Consider the following 19,232-nt stretch of genomic DNA (forward strand, 5'->3'; position numbering starts at 1 on the left):
TACGCACAAAGATCGCAGTTTACAAATCAATCTGTCTCTCTATTCTGCTCTACTCAAGTGAAACCTGGGTCCCTTACCGAGGGCACATCAAGACGCTAGAGAGGTTCCACATAAGCTGCCTGCAGAAGATTCTTGGCCTCAAGTGGTGGCACCGCATACCTCACACGGAGATACGAATGAGGGCGGGTGTAGATTCTCTTGAAGCTATGATCGTGCGGAAACAGCTCAGATGGATTGGACACGTGTCAAGAATGCCGGAAAATAGACTCCCAAGGCAGATTTTATATGGAGAACTCGCAGAAGGACGACGATCAGTGGGTGGGCAGCGCAAACGGTACAAAGACTGCTTGAAGGCTAACTTGAAAAAGTGTGGCATCCAACCTATGCAACTAGAAACACTAACTGAAGACAGAGATGAGTGGAAGGCGACCTGCCAGACGGGAATGACCTCATTCAACCAAAATTATGACAGAGTGGCTGAAGAAAGACGAGCTAGGCGCCATCGTCCAGCTCTCCCAGGTGGAGAGTACGTGTGTGACATCTGTGGACGTGTATGTGCCGCCCGCATTGGACTCGTCAGCCACCGCAAGACCCATCAACGCTGAATTTCTTTCATCTTTCAACTCCTTCGCATGGAGTGACGTCATCGTCGAAATCGACGGACAGCTTTATGCATGTATGCATATACATATACATATATATATATACATATACATATATATATACATACATATACATATATATATATACATACATATACATATATATATATACTCGTACACACACTGCCGAACCCAGAGGTAATGGGTTGTTATGGGATATCTGGCTGGTGTATATTGGGTAGACCTAGTATGGATAGTGTTCTAGGGGCTTCTTCCAACAGATGTGTTAACTGTTTTATTCGTTCAGTCTTGTTGAATAGGAATCTGGCTCCTTTACTGAATAACTCCGCCTCCTTTTCCGTTTGTCCGCGGGTTTGTCTAGACCAGCGGTTCTCAACCTGTGGTCCATAAGACCCTATTGGTCCACGGCGGTTCACAAGTGGGGCCGCCAACCGAAAGGCACCAGCAGTTAGTGGATGCAAAACGATTAAATTTAGTGTTGAAGTCATCTTCAGGAGGTTAAAGAATAGCAATGCATAAGTACGGGGTATATGTGAAAATAGGTTGAGGACCCCGGGTCTAGAATATGTTCCCGTCGGCTAAGAGATCAAGCATCTTGCTTGTGTAGTCGTCGGTGTCTAGGATCACGATGCCTCCTCCCTTGTCATCTGTGGTAATGATGATGTCCATTTTCTTCAACTCTTTAAGAGGAATGGGATCGGCAGTCGCATCGCATCGTCTGGCCAAGGTTTGTCGCCCCTCTTTCCGCGGCTTTGGGCAGACCCAAGCACATCTTAGGAACTCAACAGACCTAAGAGAGGCTACAAGTAGTGAATTTTGGGGTAAAGAAATTGGTGATTTTCGACGTTAAGAATCTTTTTACTAACGTTTCAATAGATGGAGGCCTAGTAAAGGAGATCCTAGAAATGTTCGATGATAACGAATTACACGGGTGCAAACGTTATTACATGAAATGATTACCCATGTGCGTTAGGTTCGGTGCTTTTTAATTTAACGGATTAGAGTACCGCCAATATGTAGGTTTAGCGATGGGTCGCCCCTCAATGCGGTTATGGCTTCAGTTTTTGTGGAGATGCTAAAAGACAAGTTTTCCTCCACATAGTATCACAAAATACTTGTATGGTTAAGATACGTAGACGATGTACTCGTAATCACCCACTCCAATACATACACTGAAATTTTATTAGCTAAGCTCAACAGTGTGAATATCAATATCCAATCGATCGAAAGTGAGTTAGACGACAATTACCTATTCTGGGCACCGCGTTAATAAGGTCAAGATGTAACGTTAAATTTATAATTATGAATAATATGTCTCCCGAGAAACATATAAACAAAAATTTTGGAGAAACTTATAATCTAATAAAACAATCAAAGTGGCATTTACATACCTGGACAAAGAAATAGTGAAGAAAATACTGGTCACTTTGATAAGACCAAGATTGGAGTATGCAGCGACGACGTGGTCACCAAGTACAAAAAATATATAACAAAACTTAAAAGAATACAAAGAGCAATTACGAAATTGGCACCAACACTCTCAGAACTATCGTATAAAGAGAAACTAGCAAAACTTGAGCTACAGACACCTAGAGCAAAGAAGAGAGAGAGGAGACTTGATAACTATTTATATAATCATGAAAGGCATAGAAACTATTGATAGAGAGGATCTAATAAAATGGGATAGTAGAGATACAAGAGGACATGGAAAGAAAATCAAGAAAGACAGTTATACAAGAGAACTAAAAAAGAACAGCTTTCCCCACAGGATAATAGATGTTTGGAATAAGTTAGATGAAAATGTGGTGTGTGCAAAAACAATACACGAATTTAAAAACAGTCTTGTGATGCAAAAGAAATAATTTTTTTTTTAATCGCGTTTTTTTTTTTATAAAAAAAACTTGTTTCTAATGAGTTTTTTGATCTCGTCCAAATTTGTTCAGATATTAAATATTTAGTATATAAAACAGGTGCAAGTATGTTATTCATCCCTCCACATATGTGCATCTATCTTATTCAAAGAGGCATTAGACAGAGTATAAAAATAAACAAGTAATTGACCATTTTAGTCACTGTCAGATGCTGCAAGCCTGCAACAAGTGTAGATACTGTATATGGGCCAGTATGGCTATTGGCTGGCTACCTTACAAAATTTACCTTTTATCTTAGCATACTCTTCAAAGATTAAACACTCCAATTTCCCATAGTGACCCTGGACGTTGCCTAAACACAGATCCGCCACTTGGACAGTGGAAAAGGGGTTAACATAGTAATGGGGGGAAACTGTTGTACTCCCTGCCACCCATCAAGGCTCAGAGTTTACTTTCTACCTGACTTTTTGCTCGCTATCCCTTAACTTTAACCTACAATCATACATAACATAATTGGATCACAAGCCCTCTGCTGAATAAATGAAAATAATTGATTTAATAATAGGGTTATAACATAACTTATAAGTATACGAGTTAGATTTGATTAGTTTGTCACTGCACTCAGCACCACTCACAGCTTGAAGCTGATTGTTAGTCTACCATCGACCACTACGTGAATGGATTCCTGCATTCTCTCTCCTCTGCAACGTATATTAATCGTATTACTTGTCAAATGATAGTGATAGATGTCATTAGTAAGTCAAGAAAAATGTGTCGTCTGCTACACCATTTTGAGTATTTCGCTGTTTGTCACATTTTTTAAGGTAGTTACTATTTAGCAAAAAAAAAAAAAAAAAAAAAAAAAAAAGAATAAAAAAAAAAAGCATGTAAATGAACAGACACGAAAATGTAATAAAAAAGAATACTGGGCAAGTTGCTATTGTTGTCCGAAACATTTTTAAAACTGCGGCAAAACTAATTGGGGCAACTGTACATTGTAAGATAAATAAAACACATCAAAACATGAAACCACAGAAAATGGAAGTGCCGTAACACCATAGAAAACCTTAAGTGAGGGGTATACTGATTTATTTGATATTCTAACATAGAAAAATTATTGTAATATGGTTCTTTTCCTTGCTGAGTTATCTTAAAACAAAACATATAAAAAAGATATATATACACACAGAGACATATATATATATATATATATATATATATATATATATATATATATATATATATATATATATATATATAAAAGTGGCCTGGGATACGAAGCAAATTACTGTTTCATTATTTGGTGAGATACTTGTTCATCAAGGCCTACTAAGAGAAAACACTCGTTCACGCTTCCTGCACTCAGGCCGGCTCTATTCCCCACAGGGTGACCAGCGTCGTCAGCGACGAGCAGTTTTGTACCTCTCTTTGACTGTTAGGCCGCTTTCACACCAAGGTGGCACGTAGCAAGTGGTAGGTGGCAAATTTACCTTGAAGCGCTTCTGCCTCAAGGGGATGTTGCTCCCGCCACCTTTCAGTTTGTTGTTTGTAGTCCAGCTGGTCAATAATGGAGTTGGAATTCGCTGGACGTGATGCTGTACAACCTGGGATGCCCGGCTGATCTGGTAGGGTTGACAGGAATTTGTCAAGTTCCCTTTTGAAAACTTCCGTTTTAACACCTGTAATGTTCCGTAGGTGTTTAGGTAAGTTGACAAGAGACGAGTGGTACGGTGATTTCAGACCAAGGTAGCACGTCGCCATGTGTTTCAGGGTGGCAGTTCACGTGTGCAAGTTGGCATTATCAGATAAGGAGCTTATTATTCTTTTAATTGGCGCTCAACACACCTCTATGTATAAAAAAAATTCAGGGGACATATCTATAGAGGAAAACGTCTCTGCTATGTAGTTCCATGCCTTGCTTTGTTCATCCTTCGAGATGTACTGTGGTGATGTGTCATACAAACATTTGTATTTCTCCACAGCTTCTACAAAATTGATGTTAGATAGTTCGTTGTCTGGAAGAGCATCGCACAAAAGACAACGGACAACAAAAAAGACAACTGTTTTCTACAAGGCTGCGTGTCCCTTTCATTAGGCAGTGTTGTCACATGTGCTTGCGCAAATCTGTCTAGTCTCTTGAAAACTAATCAACGCGTGCCATGCATCCAAAAGTTTTCATTTTATTGCATATTTTGTCATAGAAAATACTACATCGTGCAATAAGTTTGGTAGTAAAAGTTCCATTAAGATTTGGCATCACAGTCCGGGGCGGCAAGTTGCATACATACATACATACATATACCAAAGGCTTTTTCCCCCTACATGGGTGGTAGCCAAAAAGAAAAAGGCATAGAAACCACTCCCACCCATTCCCTTTCCTATATATTCCACTCCCCTCCACCCTCCTCCCTCCCTCTTATCTTGGCACCTCCTGGATGACGGGTCATCCCTACATCCCGTCCACCGCCCTGGGTCAGAAGCAGTGTCGCAAGACACAGCACGTCCACAGCAAGGCCGCTTCATAAATTCGGCGACCCCCCCTCTCCGTCCCCTCATGCAGAAAAGGAGAAGACGGGGAGAAATCCCTTCGGGCTGCGTCAATTTTTTTTTTTTCTCATACATACTTCCTCACCCCCCATCCCCCACCCACTCCCCCTCATGCATCACAGCATCATCTATACTCAACCCCGAATTTGTGGTACCTATATATGGAGTTCAAATAAATAATAGCATATAGGATGATGCATGCTAAATGCTTTATAGGATAAGTTTCGCTAGGTCTCAACGTTGGAAAGAGAAACTGAAGAAGAATGGTGTAATACTATGTTAATTAGTAGGTGTGAACGAACCCATGTCCACAATAGATGCGGGAGCTCCTTGATTGGCAAAGAGCAGTGTAATTCCGCATTGTTTTTTTCAGTCCTACTATTCCCCTTCCAGATAGGGACGACCAAAAAGTAAACAGCATTTCATACAATCCTCGGATCACCAATTGAAGGTTGATCTATGCCATATTAAATCTCTTCCAGTGCCATTATTAAATCTTCCTCCTTCCTCCTTCATACTTGTTTTTCCATTTCAGTTCTTCATGTGATGTGATTTTCTTCCTGCCCTAAATTTAGAATACACATTTTACCTCCTTTCTTAAGTACTTTTCTATTCCATAACACCTTGACTACATTTCTTCTGCATTTCCTTCTTCCGTCCTTTGTTTTTCCATGATCTATATTAATCTAGTTTGTTCCTCTTCATGAACTTTTTCCTATTATCTTCGTTTTCTTTAATTTTCTAAATAAAAATTTACTTCCACATACGATATGGAAAAAAAAGACAGAAAAAAATGGTTATGATGACCTATTTCTCGTCACAGTGCCCTCACTTCGTCTCATAATTCTAATTTCACAGCTTATATCATTGACACCTCTCCTTTCTTTCACTTTTCACCCCCTCCACTTTTGGAGCCCCTCTCATATATCATAATAGCTATCCAAGCTCTTCATTATTCTATTTTTCATTTTTTGGTCACTCCCAGAGTAGCTCTGTCTTTTCCAACAGATCCCACAAAAAATTAATTTACCAAGTTGTATTTACCTCGTAATAACATAAAGGGGTGCGCGGTAGCCCGATGGATACCGTCTCACAGGTAGTAGTGAATTCGAGTCCTGAAAGAAACTGCCAAATTGCGGCGTTCATTCCCGGTAGACCTTGCCTGGCGGAGAAGCGACCCAACGTCATAGGTACACAGTGGCTTGCCACAACTGACTGTGCTTAGTCCTGCCAGGGATTTCCTATTCTTCCCTGCGTGGGAGTGGGATGGTGAGTTTGATGAATAAATATACGAGGTTGGAGCTGTGTTCATGAGGTCCCGTTTCTTAGTCTCCATTCACTTTGCTTAAAATTCTTTTATGGTGTTTGTTTAGATTATATTTTCATTGAACTTGTTCCATAAGTTCACACTCTTCATACGATAGTTCTGAGAGTGTTGTTGCCATTTTCGTAATTGCTCTTTGTATTCCTTCGAGTTTTGTTATACATTTCTTTGTACTTGGTGACCATGTCGTCGCTGGTATCCTTTCCCAGTCTGCTTTTTGAAAGAATTCTCTTATTTTATCAATTTTTTTTCCACGCATCAACCTTCCCTTTCTATATTGCTCATTTTCTGCTAGTTTCCCAGTTTTTGCTAAGATATTCTCTGCTGTCGTTTGTGACCTGAATTTAACCTTAATTGGTCTGGTCTTATCTGTATTGTATTTCCCTATTCTATATATTTCTTGAATTTCTTTCCCTGTTTCTTGGTCATCCTCTTGAACTATTTCTAACATCTTGTTTACCTTTTCCTTCTCTTTTACTCTTGTAGTCCTATTTGGATTATGCTTCTCTTCCATCCCTCTTTTTATTCGCTAAGTCTCTTACTATATTCTCCTTCTCCCTCACCGCTTTAATAACTGTGTCCTTAGTTTGTTCTTTCATCTGCTGTTTTACTATATCTCTAAATTAAATTTTGTTATTCTCTTGGACTTTTCTCCAACTCTGTACCTCTTTTGCTATGGACTCTTTATTCTCTTTATTATTCTACTTTAATTCCTCATTCTCATCTTTTACTTCTTTTCGCTGTATTTCTAATCTTCTATTTCTTTATCTAGTTTTTGGTTCTCCTTCTTTAGATCTTCCAATTTATCAACTCTTTGTGTAAGCCGTGTAAGTTGGCTGAACCTAACCTCCCACTGTTTGTTCATGTTCTCTAGTTTTTCCTCCAGACTTGCTAATCGGGAGAGGTTGTCATCCCCTCTCTCATTAAATCTATGGAAGTGATTATCTCCACTTGCTATTGTGTTGTTCTTATCTATATTTCTAATTTCAGTGCCTTTACTGATATTTTAGACTTCACCTGCGTCGTCTGCAGCCCTCTTGTTTACATTCCTTCTGACGTCCAGAGGAGCCCCTTCGTCTCCTTCGTCATGTCCTTCAATTTTCCTAACTAATCCCTTCCCCTCTCCTTTTTCTTCACCTGCCCACTACACCACGAGCTTTCCCCTTCCCTATTAATGCAACACAGGTACTCCCTCGTTGAAATCTACTATTTTTTTTCCGGAGTTCTAATCGTCACCGTCTCTCTGCCGATCGTGTGTGTGTGTGTGTGTGTGTGTGTGTGTGTGTGTGTGTGTGTGTGTGTGTGTGTGTGTGTGTGTGTGTGTGTGTGTGTGTGTGTGTGTGTGTGTGTGTGTGTGTGTGTGTGTATGTGTGTGTGTGTGTGTACAATAAGAAATATGCGAGCGTGTACGTCTGTGCCCTCAAATTTAGATCTTACCGTGATGTACCCGGTGATGGTTGGGCGTATTGAGTATGTACTCTAGCGGACCCAGCGTGTCCACGACGCAGGTGTGAGTCCAAACCTGGAAGATGGTGTTAAAATGCACGTGGAGGACGGCGTGCAAGGGTGGAATTCCGAAAACGGCAAGTGGGAGGTATGTAATCCACAAGTAGAGTTTCTGGATGGGAGAGTGACGTAATCCAACCGTGAATGTGAATTCGTCGGAGGAATGGTGAACCTGGTGCACAGCCCAGAAGAGGGAGATTTCTGTAACAAATAAACAAATTACAATGAGTTGCAATGATAATGCAAGAGGCAGATCAAGAAAGTAGATTATGGTCTTGGGTGCCGTGGGGTTTGTATTCTCCGAGAGATTAAGCTGCACAGAAGTATTTAAAGTCTGAAAAAAAAAAAAAATCACGATAAAAAACTAAAGATGATAGCTGGAAATGTGTGGCAACCCTAATGTGATCGCGTGATTCTCTGTAGTATTACGAAAACGTACAACTGATCCGATTATGAATATTAATCTGTGACCAAAATAATTAATTCGTTTATGACGGAGATTACACACATTGAAAACGAATCTGTATTAGTTCACCTGAGCGATGTGCTTCAATAACATCACCATTTTTTTTTTTTTTTCAGTTTAACATTGATATGGACAATTGGGACCTTTCGCAGTCAGGCTCGTAGATTCCTATTAGCACTAGAATTTTCAATAGTCTCAGATTTCACGAGGCAAAGGGGTGACTTAGCTAATTTGGAAACCGATATTTAAAAAAAAGATATGACATAAATTGCTGCATAAATGTATTTAAAAAAAAATGACTCTGAATGTTATAATTTTTACTTACTGGTGTGTGATAAGGCTTTGTTAATTTAATTACAAGGTAAAACTAAAAATAGGTAATTATTTCTACTGAAGTAAGTATGAGCAGTAAAAATAAGAGGATGTTGATTTCGGTTTGTGCGTTTTGTCTGAGAGTGTTGAAAAATAATGGATATCACTGTCACGTCCTGTATATGAAGATAATCAGTGAGATAAAAGATAACAACAGTGGTGGCGGACGTACGAAGTGAGCGACGTTTGTGTAAAGAATAGCCTCTTAGATGCTGGGAGCTATTTTCAAACAAATATGACTAATTTTACGCGTGCCGTGGCAGACTGCACGTCAGATTCAAGAAAAAGCAAGAGAAATACACATGTTAATCGTACCGAAAAAATTAAGTCTTCGATGCAAAATTATATTTTCTATACATCACATGAATTGAAGTCCGTAGAAAATGACAAATTGCTTGGCTTGATACAATTATAAGCTGTTTTACGAATATCATCTGCAATTATAAATAGAGGCTCAAACAATGATATATGCCGTTTGCAATCATGAAATTAATTGACTTATATTTCAGACACTATAATGTACAACGATACACCTCTGTAAGCTTATAAAACTTGCCCAAAAAAGTATTTATTGCCCGGCAAGAATTACAAAATCTGGCGGTGTCTAGTATCAAATCGCTCACTGCGAAAGGTCCCATTGTCTCAGTTTTTCCACTATTGCATGTCTTCAAAATTACCAAGTGTAGTGGCTGAGCAGTCTAGGAGACAGCCCAAGCGAAGGATTAAATCGAAGTTTTGAATCCCACTAGAGTCTAGATCAGTGGTATTCATAATTTTTTATATCGTTATTCAGTTTAACAATACCCTTCAAACCTATTACCCCTATTCACAAACTTTAGCCAGTATTCACAATCGTTGAATTGGTTAAAACCCAAGATACATTCTACAGTCTTTATATGTATACGAGTATATATATATATATATATATATATATATATATATATATATATATATATATATATATATATATTTCTTGGGCACAGGTTTTCTCTCAGACAATTCTGATTAAAACAATCCACCGTCCAATCAATCAGCACTCGGGACGAGCCACTAGGTCTTCCGCCAGAACGCTCCGGGGTCCCGACCAGATATCGGGTTCACACGGCCTACCTGCTAGCCAATCAGCATCGAGCTTCACCCGCGCCCGGTTGACCTGATCCCGTATATATACCCTTACATAGATAACTTTCCTCGAAAGAACCACACAGGCTACGCTAATCGTGCAGGGAGGGTTATGTGGGGCATAACCTGCCAGAGCGAGATTCCGCAAAGAAGGGGGAATTGGCTCGGGTAGCAGGGCTTACGCAATATTAACGGCAGCACGACAAACAGAGCTAGAGACTAGGGTATTTGCGGCTGAGAGCTTGGAGATTCACGAGGAGAGACAACGCAGCGGGGGTGTCCATTCGATGTGAATTATCTTTTCCGAATCGCTTTTACGGCGGGAGAGGGGGGAACCCCCGACCTGAAGAAGAGCCCGGTCCTCGCACACTCTCGTGCACCCGAGCCTCGTTTTCGATTGACTGCTTGCTAGGTAGACAGGATAAGACATAGTACCAACGCGCTAGATAACGCCCGCGATCCCCCGCCCCTTAGATTACGAGTTTTTTTTTCACAAAGTTGTTGAGGATACGTATTTTTTTCTCGTATATTTTCTCGTTATCAGTGCCACCATGGCGGCCACTGACTCAGTATCTGGCGTGCCGAAACGGCGACGATGCGCTCTAGGTTCGGCGTCTCCATCAGAGGACGAGGCTGCTGTCGTGGTGGCCCCTCCTATTACTATGGATGTCAAGCTCCCCACCTTCAAGGTCGTACCCTCGGCGGGGTATACGACATGGCCTTCGAGGTGGTAAGAGCTTTGGAGAAAGGCCCCCACCACGGCAAGCTTCTGTCCCTCCGGCCCCTTGGCGATGGTAACGTGCTACTGTTACCAAGCACTTATGAAATCGTCGAGGAGCTGGACCGGATCAAGTCCCTTGATGGTAAGCCGGTGAACTTAGAGCGGCTCAACCCAGAGGACCGGAAGCACAGACTTGTGGTTCACGACTATCCTACCAGCTACATGACTGAGGCCATCGAGGACCACAGCCAGGTAATCGCGGCCACAAGGATGCGCAGATGGGACAAGACGCCCACACGTCAGGTACTGATTACCATCAAAGGCGACCCTTTTGATAAGATCGACCTGGGTTGGTACGGCAGGTATGATGTACGAACGTACATCCCTGATCCTCTCCGTTGCTTCAGGTGTCAGCGCTATGGTCATCACCAGGCGAGGTGCTCAGCGAAGCAGCCCAAGTGCGACATTTGCAGCATGCCTCATGCCACTGAGACTTGTCTTAACAAGTTCAAGGCTGGCACTGAGACTGTTGCAAAGTGCCCAAACTGTAGCAAGAAGCACCACGCCTGGAATACCTCGTGCGCAGTGCGTAAAGTCCAGGCCATTGCCACTAGGGAGAGGACAGAGAAGCAACAGCACTTCATACCTGCCCCCCCAGGAACATTTGTATGGGGCAGCAGAAGACACACTCCTGACACAGCACCACCACCACCCACACACAGTGCTCCTGATTTGAACAATCAGGCGCACTTTCCAGCACTAAACCCAGCTCCCACACAGGCTACTACCAAAACACAACCAGCTCCCAAAAAAGCCGCGCCCACCTCCAAACCCGTGCCCGCCTCTAAACCTGCGCCCACCTCCAAATCCACACCTGCCTCCAATCCCACCCCTAAACCTAAAGCCAAACCCACGCCCCCCGTACCAACCCCACGAGCACAGGACCGACGGTCCCCTCCACCTCAATATCCGTCCGATGTCATCCCCCTCAGGGAGGATGACATCGAGCTGATTGTGACTGGCGTCGTGTCTGCAGTCGCTACGACTTTTGGCGAGAGTGACACAGACAAGATGCTGGATTTAGTGAACAGGGCCGTCAAGAATGTGCTTAAGCTCCTGAAAGAGAAGAGGAACCCTAGGCGAAAGGAGAGGACTCCCTCCCCCTCTACCTCCTCCTCTCCTGCCTCCTCCCCCGCCTCTTCCACCACTTCTTCCTCTTCCTCAACCTCCTCCTCCTCCCCTTCCACTTCCCCCAAGCCTGCCACACCCGCCTTCACCATTGGGAAAGACACACCCACTTCTTCTAAGTCGAGGAGAGTGTCTTCTGCTAGGCCCCAACGCCAATTTGCATTGAGGCTTGAAGACTCCTCTTCTGATGATGAGGAAAATGCGTCCACTGTTTCAAAGTCGCAACCCATCTTGTCGTCTGACCGGGGAGGACAAGATGAGACCGTCATGGAAACTGACAGGGAAGACGATCGCCCTGTTCAATAATCACTTGAGGTTGCTACAGTGGAACGTAAACGGGTTCCCCAGCAAAAGCTCGTATCTCCTTGCGCAAGAATACGATATCATGCTTCTCCAGGAGACATTGGTGAGCGAATGAGCGACGAGGTGCGATTTCCGGGATATCGCGTCTTCTCTCTCCCTCGCTCACTCACTGCTAGGGGGTGCATGATCTTAGTCAAATCATCCATCCCCTGCAGTGAGATCACGGACCCTGTATCATGTGGGGATGGTGTAGAAGTTCTTGCGGTTCGACTTCATCGGGCCCACGAAACGTACACCATCTACAACATATATAGGGGCCTGAGAGCGGAACTGGACCTTGGAGAAGTGTGTACTCTTGCTGCGGACAGGCTCCTCATCATAGGAAGGGACTTCAACGCCCATCATGATATTTTGATGTCGTCCCATGGGCCCAATGTCGCTGGGCACCACTTAAGTTCAGTATTAGATGAATGCCTTGACATTACGTTGTTGAATGATGGAAATCCGACGCACGTGCGAGGTGGACGACTTGATCTGACCTTGGCGACGGCCACTCTCCACTCTAGGGTAACCTGGGAGGTGCATCCTATTGTTACTAGCGATCACTTCGGTGTCTCTGTGCACATACGGGATTCACCACCCATACCAGCTGTATTACCTGTTCCCAGGTGGAAGACAGCTTTGGCAAACTGGCCAGTGTTTGAGAAGTCTGTTGAAGAATGGGCAGCGTCCTACGTCCCACCACAGGACGTGGAAACGTTGGAAGCTGACTTTTCTGCAGCCATTCAGGTGGCTGCCAACAGAGCCATCCCAAAGACTCGCCAGTCCCCCAGAGAACATAAGAACAACTGGTATTATACCCCCGAGGTGAGAGAGGCCAACCATCGGGTGAACATGCTTAGGCGTGTTTTCCGACGGCGCCGAACTCAGACCAATTTGGCCAACTTGCACGCTGCAGTTCATGACGCTCACGTCATAGCTGCAGATGCTAGAAGAGCTAAATTTCTTGAATGGTGTGAGGGCTTTACTGCTCACACCTCCCTAGCAGAGCTGTGGTCTAAGCTCCGTAAGGCTAGTGGCAGGACTCAACCACGACGCACTCATCATGCCCCTGATGCTGAGGCGAAGCGGCTGGTGCAGGAGTTTGTCTCTCGCTCCAGCAGCACCTCACTCCCGCAGTGTGTTCAAGACACATTGCAGGACCTCCAAGGAGTGAGGCGCCATGGTGTTGAGGACATGGTGAGTCAGCCTGACAAGCTGCATGGGGAAGACAGCGGAGAGGATGGTGCTAAACAGGCTGCTGTGGAAACTGGGCCCATTGCATGAGCATATCCATGCTTACTGCAAGGGCACTGGCACAGCAAACAGTAAAGCAACACTCCTCAATGCTGTCAGTGGAACACCGTCCATTGTGGTCTTTTTGGATTTGGAAAAGGCGTTTGAGCTGGCTAGTCCACTTGTGATATTAGACACCCTTGCTCGCAAGGGTGTAAAAGGCAAGCTGCTTTCTTGGATTGCTGACTATCTCAGTCACCGGTCTGCGAAAGTACGCTTTCAGGGTTACATATCAGAGGCCAGAATGTTGGAGAATGGCACTCCACAGGGGGGGGGGGGGGTCCTCAGCCCCACTCTGTTCAATGTGCTCGTCTCCAACATTCTGGAACTACCTCTACCACATGGGTGCAAGGTCATCTGCTATGCAGATGACATTGCGCTCATAATTACTGGGAAACGGCAGTGCTTCAACAGGGCTCAGCGCTGTTTAAGCACTGTGGCGACGGAATGTAGCAGGTTAGGGTTAAAGATCTCCCCTACAAAGTCGAAAGCTATGGCACTGAGACTCTGGACAGAAGGGAAGCACCTCACCATCCAGGACCTTAGGCTGGACTGGGTTCACCAGTATCAGTACCTGGGGGTCTGGATTGATGAGAGGCTCACCTTTCAGAGGGAACTTACCTATCTCAAGGAGAGACTGAAGACAAGAACCACAGTTATGAGAGCAATGACGGGGAAGGCACTCGGTGCCACGCATCGGGTCCTTCGCACATTCTATGTGCACGCAGTCCGCAGTCTGGTGGACTACGCTGCCCCAGCTCTCATAAATGTGGCGACTGCTAAGCTTGAAGACCTGGAGCCTTGCCAAAATGCCGCAGCAAGGATTATCCTAGGAGCTCAACCTTGGACTAAGATCGTTAACCTCCGAATGGAGGCTTCGTTGCCTTCATTAACATCACGGGTCAGAAGGCTGGAGGTCGACTTTCTTGCCAAGTTGGTCCAGAGCCCCAGGATAACTGAGCTGAGTCAGAGCCTTGTGACAGCTCTGGGACGGGTGGGTACTTTTATCCACTCCGATACCTGGCTGGCACAGGCGGCAGGGATCCTGGACTCCTTCAGGCTCACCAGCACTCTCCTTGAGAAGGGTAGGGACTCTCCACATCCAGAGTTCAAGCCCCCACCACCATGGCTGTCGATACCTGCAACCTTCGTTGTCACAAAGCTTCCCAGGAAGAAGTTATGTGACCAGGAAAGAGTACGAGCGCAGGCCCTACAAGGCGTCCGGGCACTGCCGGAAACCTGGAACGGCGGTCTATTACACGGATGGCTCCGTAGACCCCAACAGGCCTCGCAGTGCGGGGGCTGCTTTTGTGATGGATGGTTTGACCTACGGCAGGAGAGTATCTGATCATGCGTCCACTCTCCAAGCTGAGGCCATAGCGGTCCAAGGAGCGTTAGAGCATGCTCTAATATCTCGAGCTGGTCCTGTGGTGATCCACACGGATTCACAGTCTTTGCTAGGCAGCTTAGAATCGATACAGCCCAGCGACAATGTACGCCTACTGACCTCCATCCTAGCACTCCTGCTGAAGCTGCATCAGCAAGGCAGGAGTGTTACGCTCAACTGGGTGCCAAGCCACGTAGGGGTCCCAGGTAATGAGCTAGCCGACGCCGCGGCTGAAGCGGCGCGCAAAAGACCCGAAGTCGATGTTGTCGTCCCTCTCAGCAGAAATCAGTTGCGCCTACGCACCAGGGCTCTGAATCAGGTACAACGGTTCCTTCAGCACAGACTGGAGGCAGAGGTGTCAGAGAGGGCGAGGTGGTACAGGGCAGTCACAGACTATGAGCCCCTTGTACTTCCTCGCTCCACACCTAGAAAAGTGGAAACTCTGCTCTTCCGTCTGCGACTGGAGGACCGTTGTTTCTGGCAAATCAAAAGCAACCCAACACCTGAAGAGAGAAGATGCAACCACTGTAGCCACCCTGAAGCCACCCTCAAGCACTACCTCCAGCATTGCCCCGCAACTGCTTTTCTGAGGAGAGGGCCTCCGACAACATCTGAGGGTCTTGTGCGTCGCCTATGCCGCCACCTTAGCGATTACGAACTGCGTCGGCTGGTGGAGTGTCAGCCCCCCCTCTAAAATTATATAAAATTGCATTGTTCATGTCAGGAAGGGTGACTGGATGTGCATACATATTTCACATAGGTATGCACATCCAACAAATGTGTGAGTGGGCGTGGCCAAAGCCACACACACTCATACATTTAATCACCCCCCCCCTTCTCTCTTTAAATTTATTTCAATTGATATAACACTGTTTACTGCATACACTTCATCTTATGCAGGGTGCATTCGCTGAGATGCGCATACGTAATTCATGTACGTATGCACACATATATATATATATATATGAACATATATATATATATACATACATACATATACCAAGGCTTTTTCCCCCTTACTAGGGAGGTAGCCAAAAAGGAAGAGGCATAAAATCATTCCCACCCATTCCATCCCTGAAAACACTCCACACCCCTCCACCCTCCCTCCCATCTTAGCACCTCCTAGATGACGGGTCATCCCTGCACCCTGTCCACTGCCCTGGGTCAGAAGCAGTGTCGCAAGACACAGCACATCCACAGCAAGGCCGCTTCATTAAATCGGCGACCCCCCCCTCTCCGTCCCCCCATATAAAGGAGAAGACGGGGAGAAATCCCTTCGGGCTGCGTCAAAATTTTGCTCACACATACTACCTCACCCCCCATCCCCCCGTCCATTCCACCTCATGCATCACAACATCATCCATATACAACCATTCTCCATTCACCCCTGTCTCCTGTCCTCTCTCGTCCTTCCTCAATAGACATTCCCCTCTTCCCCAAAGCCCCCTTCACCCCATCCATCCATCTCATCCTAGGACGTCCCCTCATGTTCACTCCCTCCACATCTGCCTTCCATACCTCCTTTACTTGTCTTTCTTCACTCATTCTCTCCATGTGTCCAAACCATCCTAATACTCTTTCATCAACCCTATCTCCCAACTCCCTTTCCACCCCTGTTCTCCTCCTCACCTCCTCATTTCTCACTCTATCTAGCCTAGTAACCCCCATCATACTTCTCAGACACTTCATCTCAAACACATTCAAGCTCATTCTCTCTTCCTCTCTCATGTTCCATGTTTCTGCTCCATACAGTGCTGTTGGCACAATCACTCCTTCATACAGTCTCCTCTTAGCATCCATTCCCAAATGTCTATTCCTCATTACACTTTTTAATCCACCAAGGCATTTACTCGCTTCTCTCAATCTACATTCTATATATATACACATGTATACACACACACACACACACACACACACACACACACACACACACACACACACACACACACACACACACACACACACACACACACACACACTTTCAACGAACGGACGGCTTGAAGAACGCTCTGAAGAAAAGTGCAGATTGTGGATACCAACGCAAAGAGAAGTGCCTTTTTGTATTTGCAGGGGGGGGGGGAAATTGCTCGTGAGGTAGTGGGAAAGTAAGGAAAGAGGAGAAGGGGAGGGATTGCTGGGAAAATGGAAGGTAATGAGGAAGTAGAGGACTTGGTCCAAATAGACCGCCGTAAAGTAAACAAAAGACCACAAGACGAGCTGGAGGACGACGGAATGTCTAATAAGAATGTAAAGATTAGAAGTATAGATAGGAACAATACAGTAGAAAGTGATGAGAATATTTTCAAGGGATTTAAAGAGAGTGGGGGGGACACAAACCCCCCCCCGACTGACAAGACTAGAGAAGAAGGTTGATAAGGTGATCGAGGACTTGGAGAGTAGGTTAGGTCATATGAACACCATTTTACAAAGGGTTGAAAGATTGGAAGAACTGGAAAAGGCGAATAGAAACTTAACTGATGAAATAGAAGAACTAAAAAGACAGTTAAGAGAGGTAAAGGGAGAGAATGAGGAATTGAAGAAGAATAGTAAAGAAAACAGAGAAACAATAGCTAAAGAAAGTAAAAATTGGAAGCAAACCCAAGAAGGAAATAAGATTTCATTCACTGACATAGTCAAACAGCAATTGAAAGAACATACTGAAGACTCAGTTATTAAAGTGATGAGACAAAAGGAGAATATAGTAAGGGATTTAGCAGACAAGAAGAAATGTATAATTATATTAGGAATGGAAGAGAAACACAACACAGATAGAACCACAAGAATCAAAGAGGAAAATGAAAAAGTAAGCCAATTACTAGAATCAGTTCAGGAAGATGAACCAGGAATTATGAAACAAATCAAAGAGAAATTTAGACTCGGAAAGTATAGCACAGACAAGACCAGACCAATTAAGATTAAATTCAAGTCACAAACAACGGCAGAGAATATCTTATCCAAAACAGGGAAACTAGCAACAAGTGAACAATACAAAAATATATGGATAAAAAGAGAAATGAATAAAGAGGAAAGAGAGGAAGAAAAGCAGAAAAGACTGGAAGCTAAGACAAAAAACGAGAACAGAACGGAGTCAGAGAAAGAGAGATTCTATTGGAGAGTAGTGAACATGAAACTAAGGAAGTTCGACACACAAAAGAAAAACATAAGGGAAACAGAGAACACAATGGAAGTGGCAGAAAACTAAGAGTGTCTTACACAAATATAGATGGATTAATAACAGGATTGAATGAGCTGAATGATTATTTGAAAGAAAAAGAACCGGACATAATGGGAATTGTAGAAACAAAATTAAAAGGCCCACTACCACCCAACAGTGTAGGACATGATGCATACAATTATTGGATTAGAAACAGAGAGAAAAAGCAAGGGGGTGGAGTTATGTTCCTGACTAAGAAGGATATAAATGTGAAAGGTGTCATATATGGAAAGAATACAGTAGAGATGATTATGATAGAAGTGGAAGACAGAGATAAGAAGAGCAGAAAATTTGTGATCAATTATGTGCCTCCGAAAACAGCCTCATGGGAGGAGAGTGAATATAAAAGTATGCTAGAGGACACAAAGATAGCATTAACTAAAATAATGGAAGACGGAGGAAGAATAGTTATGATGGGCGACTTTAATTGCAAAGAAATCTGCTGGGAAGAAATGACAGTAAAGAGTGGTGATGACTCATGGGGAAATGCTCTACTTGAGATGATTACTGACCATTCAATGACACAATGGATACAAGAGAACACTAGGTATAGAAATGAAGAAGAACCATCGAGGCTAGACTTAATAATTACATCTGAACCTAGAATAGTGGACAAGATTGAATATAAAACACCAATAGGTAAAAGTGACCACATATTGATTGAACTGGAACTTAATGAAGAAAAATATATGAAAAGAAATGAACAATATAGAAAAGGAAGAATGATGTATGAAAAAACAAACTTTGATAAAATAAGAGAATTCTTCCAACAAGAAAACTGGGAAGAAATATACAAAGAAGAAACATCAGTGGAAGAGAAATGGAATATTTTGACAAAAATTTACAAAAAAGGAGTGGAAAAGTATGTCCCAAGACAAAAACAAGAAAAAGAATATGTAAAATGCTGGTACAACAAAAGTTGTAGGGAGTTAAAAGACAAAAGAGACAAAGCCTGGACCAGATGGAAAAAAAGACAGAAGACCTGAAAAATGGAAAATATATACTGGTTATAGAAATGAATATGTACAAAAGTGCAGAGAGAAAAAAAGAAAATATGAAAAAGATGTTATAGAAAAGTGTAAAGATCAACCAAAACTATTCTACAGATTTGTAAACAATAAACTGAAAAAACAAACAAGACTTGGAGAAATTGAGACAAGGAGGAGTTGAATACACTGAGGAAATGGAAATGGCAGAAATTATGAACAAACATTTTAAATCAGTGTTTACAAGGGAAAATATACAACCTGAAG

The 19,232-nt window shown here is 43.6% G+C and overlaps 1 protein-coding gene across 1 annotated transcript in view; it reads right to left on the reverse strand.

The window, feature by feature from the left end:
* The window catches only part of LOC143030466 (alkylglycerol monooxygenase-like), a 100,636-nt gene that overhangs the window by 23,917 nt on the left and 57,487 nt on the right, over positions 1-19,232 (reverse strand). The window contains exon 4 of the mRNA XM_076193617.1: positions 7,803-8,072. Coding sequence (XP_076049732.1) covers positions 7,803-8,072 — 270 coding nt within the window. The remainder of the gene's footprint in view (positions 1-7,802; positions 8,073-19,232) is intronic.

The sequence above is a fragment of the Oratosquilla oratoria genome, chromosome 1, assembly GCF_046742065.1.
Source record: "Oratosquilla oratoria isolate Oo_2021 chromosome 1, ASM4674206v1, whole genome shotgun sequence".
In the NCBI taxonomy this organism is placed as follows: Eukaryota; Metazoa; Arthropoda; class Malacostraca; order Stomatopoda; family Squillidae; genus Oratosquilla; species Oratosquilla oratoria.